Source organism: Mustela erminea, chromosome 1, assembly GCF_009829155.1.
Source record: "Mustela erminea isolate mMusErm1 chromosome 1, mMusErm1.Pri, whole genome shotgun sequence".
NCBI classification, from domain to species: domain Eukaryota; kingdom Metazoa; phylum Chordata; class Mammalia; order Carnivora; family Mustelidae; genus Mustela; species Mustela erminea.
In genome coordinates, this window is record NC_045614.1 from 109,133,794 (window position 1) to 109,151,208 (window position 17,415).

General features: G+C 38.1%; 1 protein-coding gene across 6 annotated transcripts in view; it reads right to left on the minus strand.

Moving 5' to 3' along the window:
- Nucleotides 1-17,415, minus strand: part of TP63 (tumor protein p63) — a 221,858-nt gene that overhangs the window by 136,884 nt on the left and 67,559 nt on the right. For all 6 annotated transcript variants that reach the window (XM_032337942.1, XM_032337940.1, XM_032337939.1 and 3 more), the window contains exons 2-3: nucleotides 2,297-2,425; nucleotides 956-1,088 (exon numbers count right to left, since the gene is read on the minus strand). In XM_032337942.1, coding sequence (XP_032193833.1) covers nucleotides 956-1,088; nucleotides 2,297-2,425 — 262 coding nt within the window. The remainder of the gene's footprint in view (nucleotides 1-955; nucleotides 1,089-2,296; nucleotides 2,426-17,415) is intronic.

The following is a 17,415-nucleotide window of genomic DNA, read 5'->3' on the forward strand; positions in this document are numbered from 1 at the left end:
GGGGGGTGTGTGTGTGTTTTACAAAAAAAGCAGCAGGATTTGTATGATGAATGAATAATAACTTTTTAAAAATAAGACAAAAAGCCCCCTAGCACTATGCACTACACAAATACAGAAAATTTCATCTAAACATTTCAGAAAAGTATTTTATTATTATTAACCCATTACACCCCTGGTCTACCCTTTTTACAGATGAGGAACTGAAGCCTAAGGTCATGGGTGACTCAGTGGAAAAGCACTCCCTCCCCGCAAAAATACTATTTTATGTATTACTTACCTTCCTTCCCCTTATTCTATTACTAGGTACTCAAATCTATACCTAGATTCACACTGAATTTACTTCCTCTTTCTTTATTTAAGAAGGATAGTTCCATGAAAGAGGCAGTCCGCTATAGTATAGATAGAATTTGGTTAGAATTCAGATCTAGACTGTGGTTCTGACTCTAACTCGTCCTGTAAAACCCTGGAGTGGTACCACCTTCTCCAAATTGGGATAGATATAAGGAAAAACTCAGATAAAGAATGTAAAGGACTGGGCACCTGGGTGGCTCAGTCATTGGGTGCCTGCCTTCAGCTCAGGTCATGATCCCAGGGTCCTGGGATCGAGCCCCGCTTCAGGAAGCCTGCTCCCCCACCACAACCCCCGCTTGTGTTCTTGCTCTCGCTGTCTCTCTCTCTGTCACATCAATAAATAAAATCTTAAAAAAAAAAAAAAAAGAATGTAAAGAATTATTCCCAGCCCACATTCCCCACACCAGTGAAAGCATGTGCTGTAAGAAGAGTTGAGCACAAAATCCACAAACACTTAAGTTTCTCTCTGCTCACCACCTTGATTCTCTGCCCGATGGCCTTGCCCATTTAGGGCCATCTGCCTTTTCATATGCCATCAAATACACAGATTTCACAGAGATGTGGATGGGATGGCCCACATATTAGAGAAGTTCTCACCACTCACCCACATGGGGTCACTGAGGTCCGAGTCCTGCATGCGGATACAGTCCATGCTAATCTCGATCTTGTTTCTTGTACCATTTTCTGATGGCTCATCCACAAAGTTCAAGTCAATGGGCTGAACAGAACATATGGGCCTACCATAAAGGACAAATGAAAGTGTGTTAGGCAAGGAATGGGACTAAATAAAACACAAGCACCCGGGTGGTAATGAGGAGCTCTCTCTGTTTCAAAGCTGGCAAGGTTCGTTGGTTGGAGTCAGAGACTCTAGGTTCACTTCGTGGCTCAACCACATGTCAAATGAGTTATCTCAGGTGGTTCAAGTCCTATTTGTACAGTGGGAATCATGATCCCTGACCTTGTCCAAGAATTGCTGGGTAGAACATGGGAGAAAAACGGTGCATCAGGAAATGAGTATTTTAAACGCTATCCCTTAGGGTATGAAGTACTCTATACTCTTTTATCTTCCTCTGAATTTACTTACTTATCCAAACTTGATCTTAATAAAGGAGAAAATAATCATTTTCCCAGTAAGGCATAAGTGACAACAAAATTTAATATTTTACCTTCCCAGCGGGTATTTGTGTTGAAACAGCAAATAAGAACTTTTAAGCCAAAGGAACAGATTTGGGGTATCAAGGGAATCACTGGAGAAGTTACTTAGAGTTAGGCAGGAGAGCCCCCAACTTTTTAAAATTTAAATTCAATTAATTAACATATAATATCTTATTAGTTTCAGAGGTAGAAATGAGTGATTCATCAGTTGCATATAATACCCAGACCTCCTTACATCACGTGCCCTCCTTAATGCCCATCACCCAGTTACCCTACTCCCTGAAACCCCCACCCTTCCAGCAACAGTTTGTTTCCTATGATCAAGAGTCTCTTATGGTTTGAGGAGAGCCCTTCTGATACTCCAAAATTATACCACCTTGGAATAATGATCTTTTGGTGTAAACCGAGTAAACCTCTACTGAATTTTAAACCCAGAAATACTATTGGAGAAAATGAATTTTTCCAACAATAGTGACTGAATTTTATTGATTTTAGAAACATGCCCTAGTAAGCAATATATTTTTTTAAAAGATTTTATTTATTTATTTATTTGACAGATAGATCACAAGTAGGCAGAGAGGCAGGCAGAAAGAGGAAGGGAAGCATGCTCCCTGCTGAGCAGACAGCCCGATGCGGGGCTCGATCCCAGGACCCTGGGATCAGGACCTGAGCCGAAGGCAAAGGCTTTAACCCACTGAGCCACCCAGGCGCCCCGTAAGCAATATTTTTATACTCTCTACCTATTTATAGTAATTCAAATACAACATATTTTGGCTTCTTTGATACTCACTGTTCCAGAAAATCCCAGATATGCTGGAAGACCTCTGGACTGAGGAATTCATTTGTCTGTGTGCTCTGTGACATAGTGGATCGGTAATAACTTTCTTTCCAAGAGAAATGAGCTGGGGTTTCTACAAACCTTAAAAAGGACAAAAAAGAAATTATAATTATAGTTTCTGTATTCAGGATATTGAATATTAAAACTAAAACATACTTAATCAAGAAATCTCAGATGACTCTTCAAAATCATGCAGTCATATAAAGCAAATTTCAGAAAGTTGCATGGTTGGTGTTTTGTTGGGCAGTGTCAGGGATCCCTGGCCATAAAGTCAGATAATCACACCCTCTATCAAATTCTTTTGTAACCAAAAATGCTGTTACACTCTATACTTCCACTACCCAGCATCTATGTTCTGAAGATTTCAGAAAGAAAATAAACATTCCCTCATTAAGTCTGACAGCCAGGGTGACCTATTATTAAACCTGTTTTATAAACGTCTCAATGGATTATCTATCCATTCTGCCTCCAGCTGGTAAAAAGCAGAATCAGAAAACAGAAAGGAGTTCAGAAAATTTAAACTTCATCCACAGTAAAATCACCCCTCTCATCACTCCTTTCTTAACATGGTGCCCAGGGAAAATAAATGCAAACCTCTGAACCTAGGTTTTTTTTCTTTTTTCAATCCCTGTGTGTGCCGGTGGTTTTTAATTGGAGTGTAAAATTCTGTGTTGGACTAAAGGATAGGTACACATCTGAGTATGCTATAAATGAATGCTATTTCTGTTTGCTCCGTTTTGTTACTGTCCCCAAGTTTGCCTTTACTTAAACAAAACAAAATAAAACAAAAACAAACAAACAAACAAAAAACCTCTCGATCCCTCTATATGTGAAGTAAAATGCCAGCTTTCTCAGGTGGGGCTGTCTCCAAGTCTGTGTATTATCTACACAGATCATCTCAGTCTATGATTCACTGTGATTATCAGTGGACTCATTTTACCCCAGGATGAAATTAGCTAAGCTCTTAATCATTACTGTTAATATCACCAAGTGTTAATAAATAGTGTACTAAGATAGTCAATCATCTTAAATTTGCAAATGAATACTCTGGTCTAGTTACAGAATAGAAGACAGTAACATTGGGTTTATTGTTGATAATCCCCAAACTATATGAAGAAGCACAATCATTTACTCAAGTTAAACACATAGAATCTATTACTTATTAGCAAGAATAAAGGTCATTGAAAATAAACAACAAATAAGACTGTCTCACTCTCTAAGAAGGTAAGACAAGAAACCAAACGTCCAATAAAAATAGTAAGAGTCTATCATCTCATCCGAGGGATCAAAGAAAGAGCCTTAAACAATCTGAAGAAATTAGCTCTGCCAGGTAAGGATTAATGATATGAGTGAGCAGTCTAGGGCAACAGCCATAAACAAAATACTAAAATGGAAAATAACTTAGTGTATGTGAGAAAGTCGCAAGCAACTCTGTTTGCACAGTTTAAGATCTGGGGCAGAGAGTGCCAGAAAAATAGAGCTGGGGAGTGAAGAAGATAATTATATGCTACGTTCAGAGAAGCTTAAATATTTCAAAATTTCTAGTTTTTGCAAAAACATTTCTAAATGAACTTTGTTTTTTAAGATCAATATAGATTCACACGCAGTTGTAATGAATTACACAGAATTCATGTGCCCTTTACGTCATTCCCCCAATGGTAAATCACAACTTACACAACCCTTAAGAATATTATTATCAGGATATTGATACTGCTACAATCCACTGATCTTATTCAGAGATTCTCAGTTTTACTAGTACTCATTTGCGCGCACGCGCACGCGCACATACACACATACGTATTGTGAATGTATCTAGTTCTACACAAGTTTTGGATCACACGAGTAGGTTGGCTTACCCACCACCACAGTATTAAAAAGGATTTGAAGGACAAGACTAACAGAATACCGCTCATATTGATAAATCTGGAAACTGTGTGGAAGAAAGGTTTATAAGCATATCACTTTATGGGCAAAGTCGTTACACCAGTCCAGGAAAGACAATCGGATGCTAGCAGAAGTAGGGATGGAGAAAGTGCAGACTAATTCATTTATCAGTGAGAAGGTTAAATCAGACATCGCTGATGTTATGTTCACATTCTCTCTCCTGTTTCTCTCTGACTTCTAAAAGACAGTCCCTGGATCTCTGATGTCACCACTAACCAGCTGCAAAACTGTGGAAGAGCCTCCCCGCTCCCTGAACTTCAGCTTCCTTGTTTGTGACATAGAGTTGCCTCACAGATGCCTACGCAGTCCTCAGTGATTTCCTCCCCACAAAGCATTTCCTGGTCCCTTACTTGAAATAATCCTTCTCCTCCAAACTTTCCTGGCCTTTCATTATGACTCATCAATGCTAATTAATCCTATTTTACTTGTGCAACAATTGAGTGTAGAGGATTTTAAGTAACTTGAAGGCAAAGCCCATATCTCATCGAATTTCTTAATTTTCTGTTTCCTTGAGGTTAGAGAGAAAGGAACACGGGTTTTGAAGTGAGACAGACTTGGGTTCAAATTTTAGCTCTACTACTGACATATTATAAGTCATGGTCAAGTTACTTAACCTCTTTGTACCTTATTTTCTTCAGCTATGCTTCCTTCACAGGGTGGTGGAAAGGTCTGCTTGAAATAATGTGCTACACATTTTCTATACAATACCTGGTAGTCAATACATTGATTGGATTAGATCAAATATATAATCTGTACCCAGGAAATACTTGCTGAATTGAACTAACAAAATAACGTATTTGAAAGGCCCCTTAAAGCTGTAAAAATGTCACACAAAAGTAATTATATCAAATCTGAATTATCCCTCATTTCTCTGCAGTTCAAATTGTTCTTTCTTTTTCTGTGTCTGCAGGCCCAAACAGTGTTCCCTTTGTCTCTCATTTTCTCCTTGATCACCTTTATCCCGGGTTTGCTATATTGAATTGGACAACAACGCCTCCCCACCTCTACCCCCACTCCAGAGCCTAATGCTTTAAGGGGACTTGATTACAAAAAATGAGAGTGGGGTTTAGAATAGATTAGTGGCTTTCAAATTGGTTTCACGAAACTCTAGGGTTTCTGGTGCCTCAGTGGGTTCACCCGATGTAAAGAAATGTCCCTACTGGTAGGACTCCAGACACTCCTTAACGCCAGCAAGTTTGACTTTTGCCCGTCTTAAGTACATTAGTGTTCCAAGCAAGATTTTATCTGAAGAAAAGTTTCTGTTAACAATTTAAAAATCCATGGTCTCAGTTAGAAGATCTTCAAAGTGTCTCCTGTGCAAATCGAGAATGGATTCTTGGTTTCTAAATAAAGATGGCAACCATCATTGAGAGAAAGGAAGGAAGGAGATCAGCTAGTGCCACAGGGCAGGAAGAGTGAGCTAAAGCCTACCCATCTTCAGAGGCTTTGCCTTTGGGTGAATCTCAGTATCAATTTACTCATAGAACAATCACTCTGTTCAAATGGTTTTGTCAAATCAGTCACACCCAGAGATAGGAAGTTATCATTTTTCTTTTTTTTTCTTTCCAGCTTGTTTTTTGTGGATGACCTCTCCTACACTCTGCATTAACTCAGAATGGAAGAAAAAAAAAAAAAAAGAAAGAAAGAAAGGAAAGAAAAAAGAAAAAGAACCCTACTCTGTAGAATGTGACCTGAAAACCCCAAAAGGTATCTCCTAATAGTCTGCCTTCCCTCCTGCTCTTCCTGTTCTGTCCTAGAAGTCACCACTCAAATCTCTTACATTAAGTTTCTTTCAGAACTCCCCCAAAATCTCCAAATCTACTATTTCATAATTCAACACAACCTTAATTTTATAGAGGGATTTTAGAACTAATAGGCTTCCGAGACCATCTAGCCTACTTTTTTCTTATTTAATAGATGGAAAAACTAAAATCTAAAAAGAACCAGTTCACCCCAGTGATATGGTATTCAACATAGATCTTTACCCCTCAGTCCCAGAAGAATAAACTGATGCATCAGACATGAATTACCCAACCTTTGGCCTCTTGAAACAGTTCCCATACTTAACATTTTCTGGGTATTTAAAACCTGCTTACTCCCCTTTAGGATATCCAAACTCAATACTCTGAAAGTAGAAGCATATTTGATTAGATATCCTCTAATTCCCTTAACAAAACAAAGCAGCATTTAATAGTGAAGTAGACCAGGAACTCACTGGCTGTTCCTAAACTTCCTGACTGAAAGGCTTCTTTGGCAGAGTGAGAATGAGGCATGGGGAATTCCAGGAAAGCAGACCTGGAGGGCTCTCTCAGTAACTGTGCACACACTTGGAAAGATGGTGTCACAAAAAATCTAAATCTTTGAGGACCACATAGAATGTCAAAGTAGGTTGTGCCTTTAAAGACTGTCTAGTCTTGTTACCTTATTTCACAAGGAAACTGAGGCTGAAATCTGAAAAATTTAGCCTAGATCCACTGCCATGCTAGAATACTGGTTAATGAAAGCAGACTGTTCAATATTCTGGAATTTTCCAAGCCAGTTGTAAACATAGTCATTATTATAATTTATTATGAAGTATTAAACTTCAAATTAAATTATATTAAAAGCAAAGATAATAAATACTCAAAACTAGTCATTTCCTAATTATTTTACTATTATCTGTGTTCTTGAAAGCCATTTAAAAAATAATGTAGTGAAATTGTTCAGATTAAAAAAATCCTCTGTGAATTTATTGCTGTACTCATCTAATAATGTATTTTAGTCCAAGGCTTATGTGCAAGGGACTCAACAATACCTATCGTGAATATTACATGAAAGGCTGTGTAGGAGATTTAGTGATGAATGAGGCATTTATCTTGCTCCTTTGATAGTTTTTCATAGCTTGGTATCAGAAATAGAACACTTCCAATATTTGTCTAATTTTTACCTTTTGTCATAAGTTTTTGTGCTCCTAATTTTCCAATGGACTGTGACCTCCTAAAGAGCAGAAAAGCCAGCATGGGCCATTCATTGGTCTGTGCTCTATTTGTCTGTGATTGGCAGGAAAGCATTGTCATTGATTATGACAGGAATTCATTTCACTGGGTCTGCTTTTCCAGTTTTCCACATGACAATTTTAAGCTCAGAGAGGATAAGGAAATTGTTCAAGGTCACTCAGCTAGTAAATGATAGAGTTGGGCTTGTTATTTATTTATGAAAGAGCTGGGCTTTAAATTTAAGATTGTAGGACTTCAGAGCTCATGCTTTATTAAATTATATATATATTATACACATGGTTCTAATTTTCATTCATCTCAAAATTTGAGCAATATGAAGTGTTTTTCATAGTTCAGAGGATTTTTTTTTTCTGTAAAAGAATAAAATTTCCTACTGATCCTGTCTCAATCACAAGAGTTACCATTTTTTCTTCAAATGAATAGGAAACGGTGTGGAAAAAAGCAAGTACTGGTCAGTGAATGATATGGACAGAATATCTGTCCTTTCTGCAGATTCTCAATATTGAGATTCTACAGATTCCTCATAGGAGTTGACTCTCAAATGTAGTGTAAGAAAAGAGAGCTCAGGTCCCTATTGTTCCAAGGGGACTTGAATACTCAAATACTGTAGGAGTAACCCCAGTTCTCAGAGAGAAATTATTTAAAACTCTGAACCTGACTTCTTCTGTATATCCTTGTATTCTTCCATCAAATTTCTCAATCCCTCACATTAATGCCAAAGCCTTTTATAACAACCTTTTTGGATCTTCCCCAGAACAAGTCTTCCAGTTAGCCTCAGGAGCATTCCAAATCACATAAATCTATTTTTATTTTTAGTTTGGAAACACTTCTATATTTTCAGTTTACTCTGATATTGTGATAACTATTATGATTATTAATTGTCATATTTAATTTTAGGGATGCCAAAGAGCATCTTGATGTCTTTTAATGAATTGCCTCATAATTACAATCAACCATGCCCAAGAGCCCTGGAGGAGTAAATTTATTCCTATACCTGAGATATGTCCACCTCCAGAAAGTGACTTACATAAGCTAAACCAAGTCCATTAACAACTTTTCTTCATTAAATGGAATTCTTGCCTTTTCAACTTCATGCTTGAGAATGACCAGTCTGTTCCTTAACTCTATTCACCCCATCATCAAACCCATATGCCACCTTCATTCCTGGCAAAGAAAAGTTACTCGGGCAGAAAGCATTATAGAATATATCTTGAAATATTCATTTGCCAAAATTTGAACAATGAAGTGTCATATCCAAGAAATTTCATTTTATATTATATTAGTGAACTAATGAACTAAATTCTTAAGGAAGTCTCTTTCGTATCTTTCAATATCTGTTTATCCTTCATTCCGCCATAATTAGTTCACTTCCCTTTCAAATTCAGAAGACTTTTCTCTTCCCACTACCACCTGTCTAAAGATCTGATTGGCCACAGCTTGCTTCTGCCATAACCCTATATTGTGTACACCAAACTCCCAATCTTCCCAACAAAGTCTATATATCTAGTGTCAACTCATCAGTTTCTAACTCTGAGGGAGTGATCTTTTCTTCTCTCAAGTACCAAATCCTCTAATTCCCATATTTTGTGTTTCATTCTCTATCCTAACAAATTGTGCCTTAAAAGTAATGATTTCTCTGACTGCAGCCCCCATCTCTTATACCCTCAGCCCACTGTACCTTCCTCCTGCCCTCATTTCATTGTCAGCACTCTCTCCCAACTGATGTGTGATCATCAGTCTTGTCTCAACAGGATTTTTATCATGCTTCTCCTTCCCTGACTCAGAATTTACAATCACTCATCTTTGTGTCCTGGAAAAAATCTAATCAGACCTCATCCCTCATCTTTTTTATTCCTTTGGACAAACGCCCTATTCCAAATTATTTAGCCAGCTGTTCCTACAGGTTGTTTCTCTTTACCCCTGAGTCTTTTCAAATTATGACCTCCTGTACTCCACCACCATCTTCCCCCAGGTCATAATCTTTACTTTTGCTACCATTCAGTACAAAACTCAGCTAGTAAGCATGCTGCAATACATTAAAATTTTGTGTCCAGTCCAAAATTCATAGACAGACATTTAATCCCCAATGTGATAGTATTTAGAGGTGGGGCCTTTGGGAGATAATTAGGTCTTGATGGTAGAGCCCCTATGAATAGGATTCATGCCCTTATAAAAGGAGCCCCAGAGAGTTCTTTCTCCCTTTCACCATGTGAGGTTACAGAGAGTGAAGACTGCCATCTAAGAACTAGGAAACAGAATTTCACAAGAACCAAATCTGCCAGTGCCTTGATCTTGGACTTCCCAGCCATCAGAATGGTGAAAAATAAATTTCTGTTGTTTATAAGCTACCTAATCTATGGTATTTCATTATAGCAGCCTGAATAGACTAAGATATCTATACTTTTTTGTTTATTGTTTGAGTTTACTTCCTCAGTTTGGCATGTTTTAAGCATTCTTGTCCTTCATTGATTCTCCTGTAATCTACCTATGTTGAAATGATGTTTTCATTTTGTCTACACAGGTCCTCTAACAAATGAGGAAGTGGGAGTCAAACCCCATATTACTACTTTCCTGGTTCTTTACAGCAGAGTTATAGGGGAAAAAATGTGAAAGCTTTTTATTTCTCATCCTCTACACTTTCTTTCTACAACTGAGACTCCCAGGGATTTTATTCACAGTTCCAAGGAAGCCCACAGAATTCTAGTAATAAACCCAGAGCACCCTTGATCCCTTGAAAAGCTATGAAGAAAGTGGACAATTACAACTTTTTTGGAGTATTTCAGTGACTCAGAGAGTTAGGTGTTGGACTCTTGATTTCAGCTCAGGTCATGACCACAGGGTCGTGAGATCAAGCCCACACACAAAGTCTGCTTGAGATCCTCTCTCTCCCTCTCTCTTTGCCCCTCCTCTCTCTCTCTCTCTCTCTCTCTCTCTCTCGCTTTCTCTAAATAAATAAACAAATAAAATCCTAAAACAAAACAAAACCTTTTTGTAAACTGAGCAGTCTCTCTAAATCTAAGAATATATTACATAAGAAAGTTATCATTCAACATCTCTCTCCTGTATTCAATTGGTCAGTGAATAGTCTGATCCATTTCAGTTTAGAATTTGGCATCTGGCAAATGATAATGATAGGAGAAACTCGAGTCCATCTTGCTCTAATGCCATGTTAACATCACAACATGCAAATACAGACACATGCAAGCTTATGCACAGGAAACTTATCTATAACCTGCCCCCAAATTAGAATTTAGGAGACATTTGAATAGCTGTAATTACCATGACATCAGGCTTTGGATATGGTAGGGTTTTGCAGCAATGTGAGGACCTGATAAGAAGTTCCTGTAGCATCCATGACTTGGATGTATATGCAATGAGTTCTGGAAGAACTATGGGGAAATACATATCTACAGAGAAGTTTTCTTAGGATTGAGTAATGTGCTGAACTGAATTTAGAAAAAAAAAAAGAAAAAACAAAACTAACTTAAGAAAATGGGGAAAAATAAAAGTAGGCCTTTTGGAGGCAAATAGAAGACCAGAAGATCTCAGGGTTGGAGGACCTTAATGGTCACCTAGTCCACCTGGAAAATAGAGATCGTGAATAGAGACAGAGGTCTATCAGTGAGGGTGATCTTGCAATGTCAGCTAAGGAGGATGTCACTACCACATGGGGTTCTTTATTCTTTGTCAGAAAACTCCAAGTTGAGTTGTTTTCAGAAATTGAGGAAAAGTCCACGTCCCTAAAAACCTCCAGAATTTCATTGGGTTCATTCAGAAAATACTCCACTTGTAGTGGCCTTCATTTTTTTCTCATAGACCTGTTTTGGGAATCTGATTATAGCAATAGCCTCACACAATAAATGCAAGAAAAAGGCAAAAGAAAGAAATGTACATACTGACATATACATAAATGATTGTGTTTGATTTTCAAAGATTTTATGAATCTCTTCCACATTCCAACCCACCTCCCATAGCTGGAAGCCAAGTTAAGAATCTGCAGTGTAATCCTTCATCTAGACCAGCTGTGGACAAATTACAATCCATGGACCAAATATGGCCCCCACTGCCTGTATTTGGGGAAAAGAAATTTTTAGACACAGCAATATTTGTTTGTTTATGTATTATATATGTATGCTTTTGAACAACAACAGCAGAATTGAAAGAACTTCAATAGCAAGCATATGGTCCCAAAAGTCTAATATATTTATTATCTGACCCTTCACAAAAAAATGCTTGACAACCTCTAATATACATGAAAGATCTTCTGAGATTTTAAAACAAATATAGCTTAAATTGATTAATATTGAGAGAAGTTGGAAAAACTTTCTCATGGTCAGTTACATTCATATGGGGAGTATAAAAGAGGAATAACAATTTGCTCAGCACTGAATTCATGGAGTGGCAAACAACTTGAAAATCAGAAGTGGATCTAAAAATAAGAAATGGTCTTGGACCAATTGCAAAACAAAAACAAAAACAAAACAAAACAAACAACAGAAGACCAAAGGATATGCTTCTCACCCTGAATGCTTAAGACTACTATCTGATCATTTATTATAGTCAAACACTAGAAGATGATAAATTATCATCAGATCCAGTCAAAGCTTCTCTTTTCTTGCTTCAGTGCATACCTTGTATTGTAATTATTCATATGCTTGTGTAATCATCTCCGTTCATATATTATTATTTTAAATATGTCATGGTGATCCAATTCATAGAGTATATCTTACACACATGGGGGTCAACATTTTATTGCTACAGAAATAGTGAGTCACATTTGTTATACTTCAGTATGAAATTATGTCCACATATGTCTCATTTGATAGTCATATTCTGAACTGTGTACTGTCTGAACTCTATCTGTGTACTGTCTGAATTGTTATTTTGGAGGTCAAAAATGGTGAGATACAGCAGGTATATATAGCTCAAATTCATAGAGTGGGTATTATTGCTAATATTCTGTAGCTAAATAGCTGATTAAAAGACATGTTAATATCATATATTTCAAGAGTGAGTGGCACATTCGGCTCTTGAGCCTCATTCTTAGGAGTGATTAGATGAACGACCGCTAAGAAAGTAATAGTGAGGGACATTCATATTGAATAATAAGAGATTTGGGGGTTTTTTTAAACATAAATTTGTCTAATCTATAGAAAATATACTAAATATTATCTATAATTTATAGCAAAACAATTTTACATGTTTATGGGCTATGTATGTGATGGGCTGAGGAATTAGTAGTAAAATAAAATTTGAAAAAAGAACTACGGCAGGAAGTTGAGAACCCAAGAACAAACTCTTTAGAGCACCCCACCCCCACCAATTTGCTAAATTAGCTTACTGGCTCCCTTCAAAGTAAGGGCACCATCTATTTTCACCTGTCCTCGCTCCATTTGTTCCAAGTCTTAGTACAGAAGAAGCTTAACTTAAAAATTTTAAGATGCCTTTTATTTTATCATAACAAATGAAAAGATTTGGGGTATATAAAAAATAGAAGTTTTTAAACATTAAAAATCAATTATTTTGCTAGTCCTGATCCTCACGAGTCCCTTCATTTTCTTTGTTATGTTCATTCGACTTCCTTTGGGCCTTGCTTTACCCTTTTTACAAAAGGGTTTTACAAGTTCTATCTTGTGTATGAAGGTCACATTACCAGGTTCATGTAATCCCTTCACATTCAACACACCAGCTGTGGACAAATTACCACCCATGGACCATGCTTATTTCAATAATTTGTCCTGGTAAATTTTATTCTAAGTAAATTAAACATACAAATTGGTTGAGGGGAGGAAATAAATTTTATATAATAAGAGATCTTGAAATTTAGAGATTTTTTTTTTGAATGGGATCTGATACATGGTAAAGGCTAGTACCTAGCAATAATGTTTGATATTTAATTAATCAATCATGAGGATTTATGTCTTAAGCAACACATTTATGAACATTGTTTTGAGAGAAACCAGGAGAAAAAGAGAGAGACCTTCCTATCTCTGGTTCATACTCTATGGACTTCTATATATATTTTTAGATCACTTATTTAAAATTGTATTATTTATTTACTTGTACATTGTCAGTTTTCCCCCACAAGAATGTAAATTCAATAGGAGCAGATTGCCTTGTTCACTGCTGGATCTCCAAGGCCTAGAACAGTGCCTGGAAGTGCTCCATAATGCTTTTTAATACAGAATGAGAGCGTAAGAGATTTCCTGAATTCGAATCCTATCTGTGTCTAACTGTTTCTCTCTCCAAATACACCCCACCCCAAGTTCCTAACACGGCAATGTTAGTCATTGCCTCAGTTTCACTTTAAAGATGTGAAGAAATTATGCTATGAATAGTTAAGAAAGTACCACATTACAGTGTCCTGAAGACAAAAACTTACATATATGTAAGACATGCAAAGATATATTCATATCCTAATAAATAAAGAATTCCTGACATAATAATGGGACATTCACAAACATTTGTTGAATGAATGAATGAATGAATGACCTTTGTTCACACAGACTAGCAGAGTTAGTGTACAAATACAGATCAAATTGTTTCCCAAGTGTTTATTCTTTCTGATGGGTCACAGTGACTTTGGTGGGGAAATGAGTTATTGCAACAATGAAAGAGAAAAATTAAAAACAAAAGCAAAAACGAACACAAGAATAAAGAGAAAGGTACACCTCAGAAGATCCTAAGGACTTTCATGGATGACAACCCCATAAAAATGTTCACAATGGGATCCTGAATCATTAGGATGAGTTCACATGGAGCATACTATTCTTGGTTAAAAAGACAGAGAAGTATGCCTTATTCTAAGAAATATCTACCTTCTAATATTTTTTAAAAATACTCTTTAAAGAGCACATGTTTATCTAGAAAATAGAACTGCCCAGAATGACACATTTCTTAAGGGCTCCTGGTAGACAAGTTTTGTTTTTACTAAGACGGTATGGCTCTTTGTTCTTTCTGATCACATCTTGTCTTATAGTTTCTAACGGAGTAGTTGGCTCTTGGAGACAAAGTTCACATTACCATTTATTTATTTCAGTAGTCTGACACAGTAGCAGGCACCAAGTGGATGTCAAGTAAACGCTTGTAGAAGGAAATATTTGGAAAGTAGAGTACATATGACAAAGCCAATATCCAGAGCAGAAACAACACTTACTATGCAATTGCTTCTATGGGCAAGTTTCTCCACAATATGTCTGAAAGGCATTACTTTTCACACTTTATGATGTAAATACAAATATTATCCCATTTTACAGATAAGAAAACTGAAGCCAAGTGGCAAGTTACTTCCTCCTGAGCACCTGGTAACTGAAAGGATGGCCAGTCTGGAGTCTAAAGGATTTGGTTTCAGAGTCTCCGATCTGTTAATTACAAAGTTAATGACTATGGGCAAGTTATCCCACCTCTCTAAACCTCAATTTCCATATCTGAAACAGTGAAAAAAGGGATAGGACATATCTCAGGCAAGAAAGAAGGTCTTGGTGTCTTACCATGGAAGGTCACCTTACTTCCTCAGCAAGGGGCAGTAGGCGTCATGCTTGAAAGTTTTACAGCACTACCTGACCCACAATCGGAAAATACAAATTCCCTGTCCGTACCTCCCAAAGATTCTCTTTCAGCTGATCTGGAATGAGGCTCAAAACCTGCACTTTAAAGAAATTGCGTGTGCAAAGATACAACTTGGGGATTCACCTACATTCTAATCCCTTTAAGACTGTTATTTAAAAAAAAAACAAAAAAACAGAGCACCTTGATAAATCTACATTTTCTCCAAATATCCATCCTCACACAGACAAGGTATTATCACAGTCTTCTTCACTGAAATGTGTTTTTATCAGCTAAATAAAACAGCATGGTGTAACAATTACAGCTAATATTTTTAATACAGCTTCCACGCTAGGCATCATTCTTAATGCATTATGGATATTAACTCACTTAATCCATCCAACAACCCATGATTAAGTTTGACTCTCTTAAACCTCATTTTATAGATTAGGCAACCGAGGTACAAAGACCATAAGTAACTACCCCAAAGCACACACTCAGTACATGAGGGCAGCAAACTCAACAGGCTGGTTCCAGAGTGTGTGTTTCTAACTCTCACACTGGGCAGACTCTCCCAGGGACAAGCGGAGGTCAGAACCCTGGCTTTCAGGTGATCTTAGTCAAGTCCCTGCTCCTCTCTGGGATTCAAGTTCCCTTCAAGGAAGTGAGGGGGCTTCCCCTAGAGATCTTTCAGGCCCCCTGGTCCGAAAATCCTACCGTTCATTTTATAGGAGCTTTTTGACCTTGTTATCTGAAGGTCCAAGGCTCTAGAATTACTGACAGTAAGACACGTTCTCCCTTCTAGAACTGCCCCATTATTTTTTCTTTACCTGTCAATTCCAAAAACTTTCCTCTGAGTCGCTTGTCCTTTGTTCTTTCTTCTTGGTGAGAAAACCAAAGACACTTCAGTCTAGAACGAGTGGAGAGATCTGTCTCCACAGACTTCCTTCCGAGTCCTGCTCTTTTAGTAATCAGGCTTCTAAACTGCTTCCACCTGAGCCTGTTCGAACCTCATTACTCTCCCAAAGAGGCCCACCAGCTTCTTGTCCCTGCTTTCTTATTCGTTTGAGCAACAGTTCTCTTCAGACCTAGTTTGTCTTCAGCCACATCTTCCCGGACTGGTCTCTTTATGCTTCTACTTCTGTGTTGCCATCCCCTTCCATGCTTCAGCTCTCAGGCTTCTTTTAGCTTCGTGTTTCTCAAATCTAGCCACCCATTGTGATACATGCGGTGGGGGTGGGGGTGCTAATATACAGATGCCTGGGTGTGACCCCAAACCAATTAAATCAGAATTTTGAAGAACAGAATCTGGAAAGGAGCATTATGGAAAAATTTAGAAGTCCCACAGGAGATTCCAATGTGTGGCATTGTTAAACATCATTGGTGTCTAGTGCTGGTGATTCTCTAATGGGGAGATAAGCAAATTGGAATCACCTGAGCAGCTGGCTCCTCCTTACTTCCAGGGAGGGAAGTCTGGACATGAGAGGCAAACAAGGAGCCACCTTCCAGGTGGTTTGGAGAAACCCCTTGAAAAAACAAATTTTTAGCTCAACCTCTCAAAGCAAGATGGACACTATACCTTCCTCTCACTCACTTGTGGCTTCTCTTGCACCAAGTTATTATTTCTAATCATCATGGGTAATGCAGAGCTCTGTCTGGACTAACTGGCTAGGGAAAAGGATTCCCTTTTCCGGTCAAAGCTTCATTTTCCCCTATGTGTAAAAGAAGGTAATTGGATTACTAGATAATCACTAAGCTTCCTTCCTATTTTATTACTCTTCTATTTTAAGGCCCCAAACCTACTGTTCCTCAACTCTTACACGACCAGCCCTAGTTCTTTCTACATTCAGCAGATGCCAAATGATGACATCAGGCAAACCTCTTCCCAGCCCCTGGTGAAGACGGCCCACCGCAAGCCAAGACCAGGGCTGCAAAGGTTTTTTAAAGCTTTCTCACCACACCAAGAATGACTGCTGCCCCAGGTTTAGTTCAGGCCTCTGGGTCATCACAGAGGTCCTCCCTGCAGTGTCCCCTAACAGTGACCCCATCGGACACCAGTCCCTCTCCACATTTCTAGGCTTCCCGCCTTTTGTGGGAAGACAACCCGGGGAAGCACAGGAGCTGGTTACAGGCTAACTGCAGTGCGGCCCTGGATGCCTTCTTCTGTTTGCTCACTTTGTCTTAGAGGGAGATGGCCTAGTCTGTGAGGAGGTGCTTGCTGACCAATGTGTGGCAGAGATGCCATAGCCCAAGTCTCTCCCTTTCCCTCCCTACCAGCTTTCAGCTGGGAGATGCACCACCTAAACGTGTAGGAGACAATGTACCCTAAGGCCACTTACACTGATCTCTTGTATAGGTACTGTGTACGAGTATGTGCCCCCCCACAAGTAATTAGAACATACCTCAAATAATAATGATAATAAAAATACTAAAATTAATATTTGACAAGATGAAAAATTACAGTGAGGCATGTTTGTGGGTTTTGACCTGCCCTCCAGTAGGCATATCCTCTCCCTCTTTGCCCTAGCTCCTTGACTTTTGAATTTGGGAATAGAGAAAAGAGAAAAGGAAAAAAAAGAAAAAAAA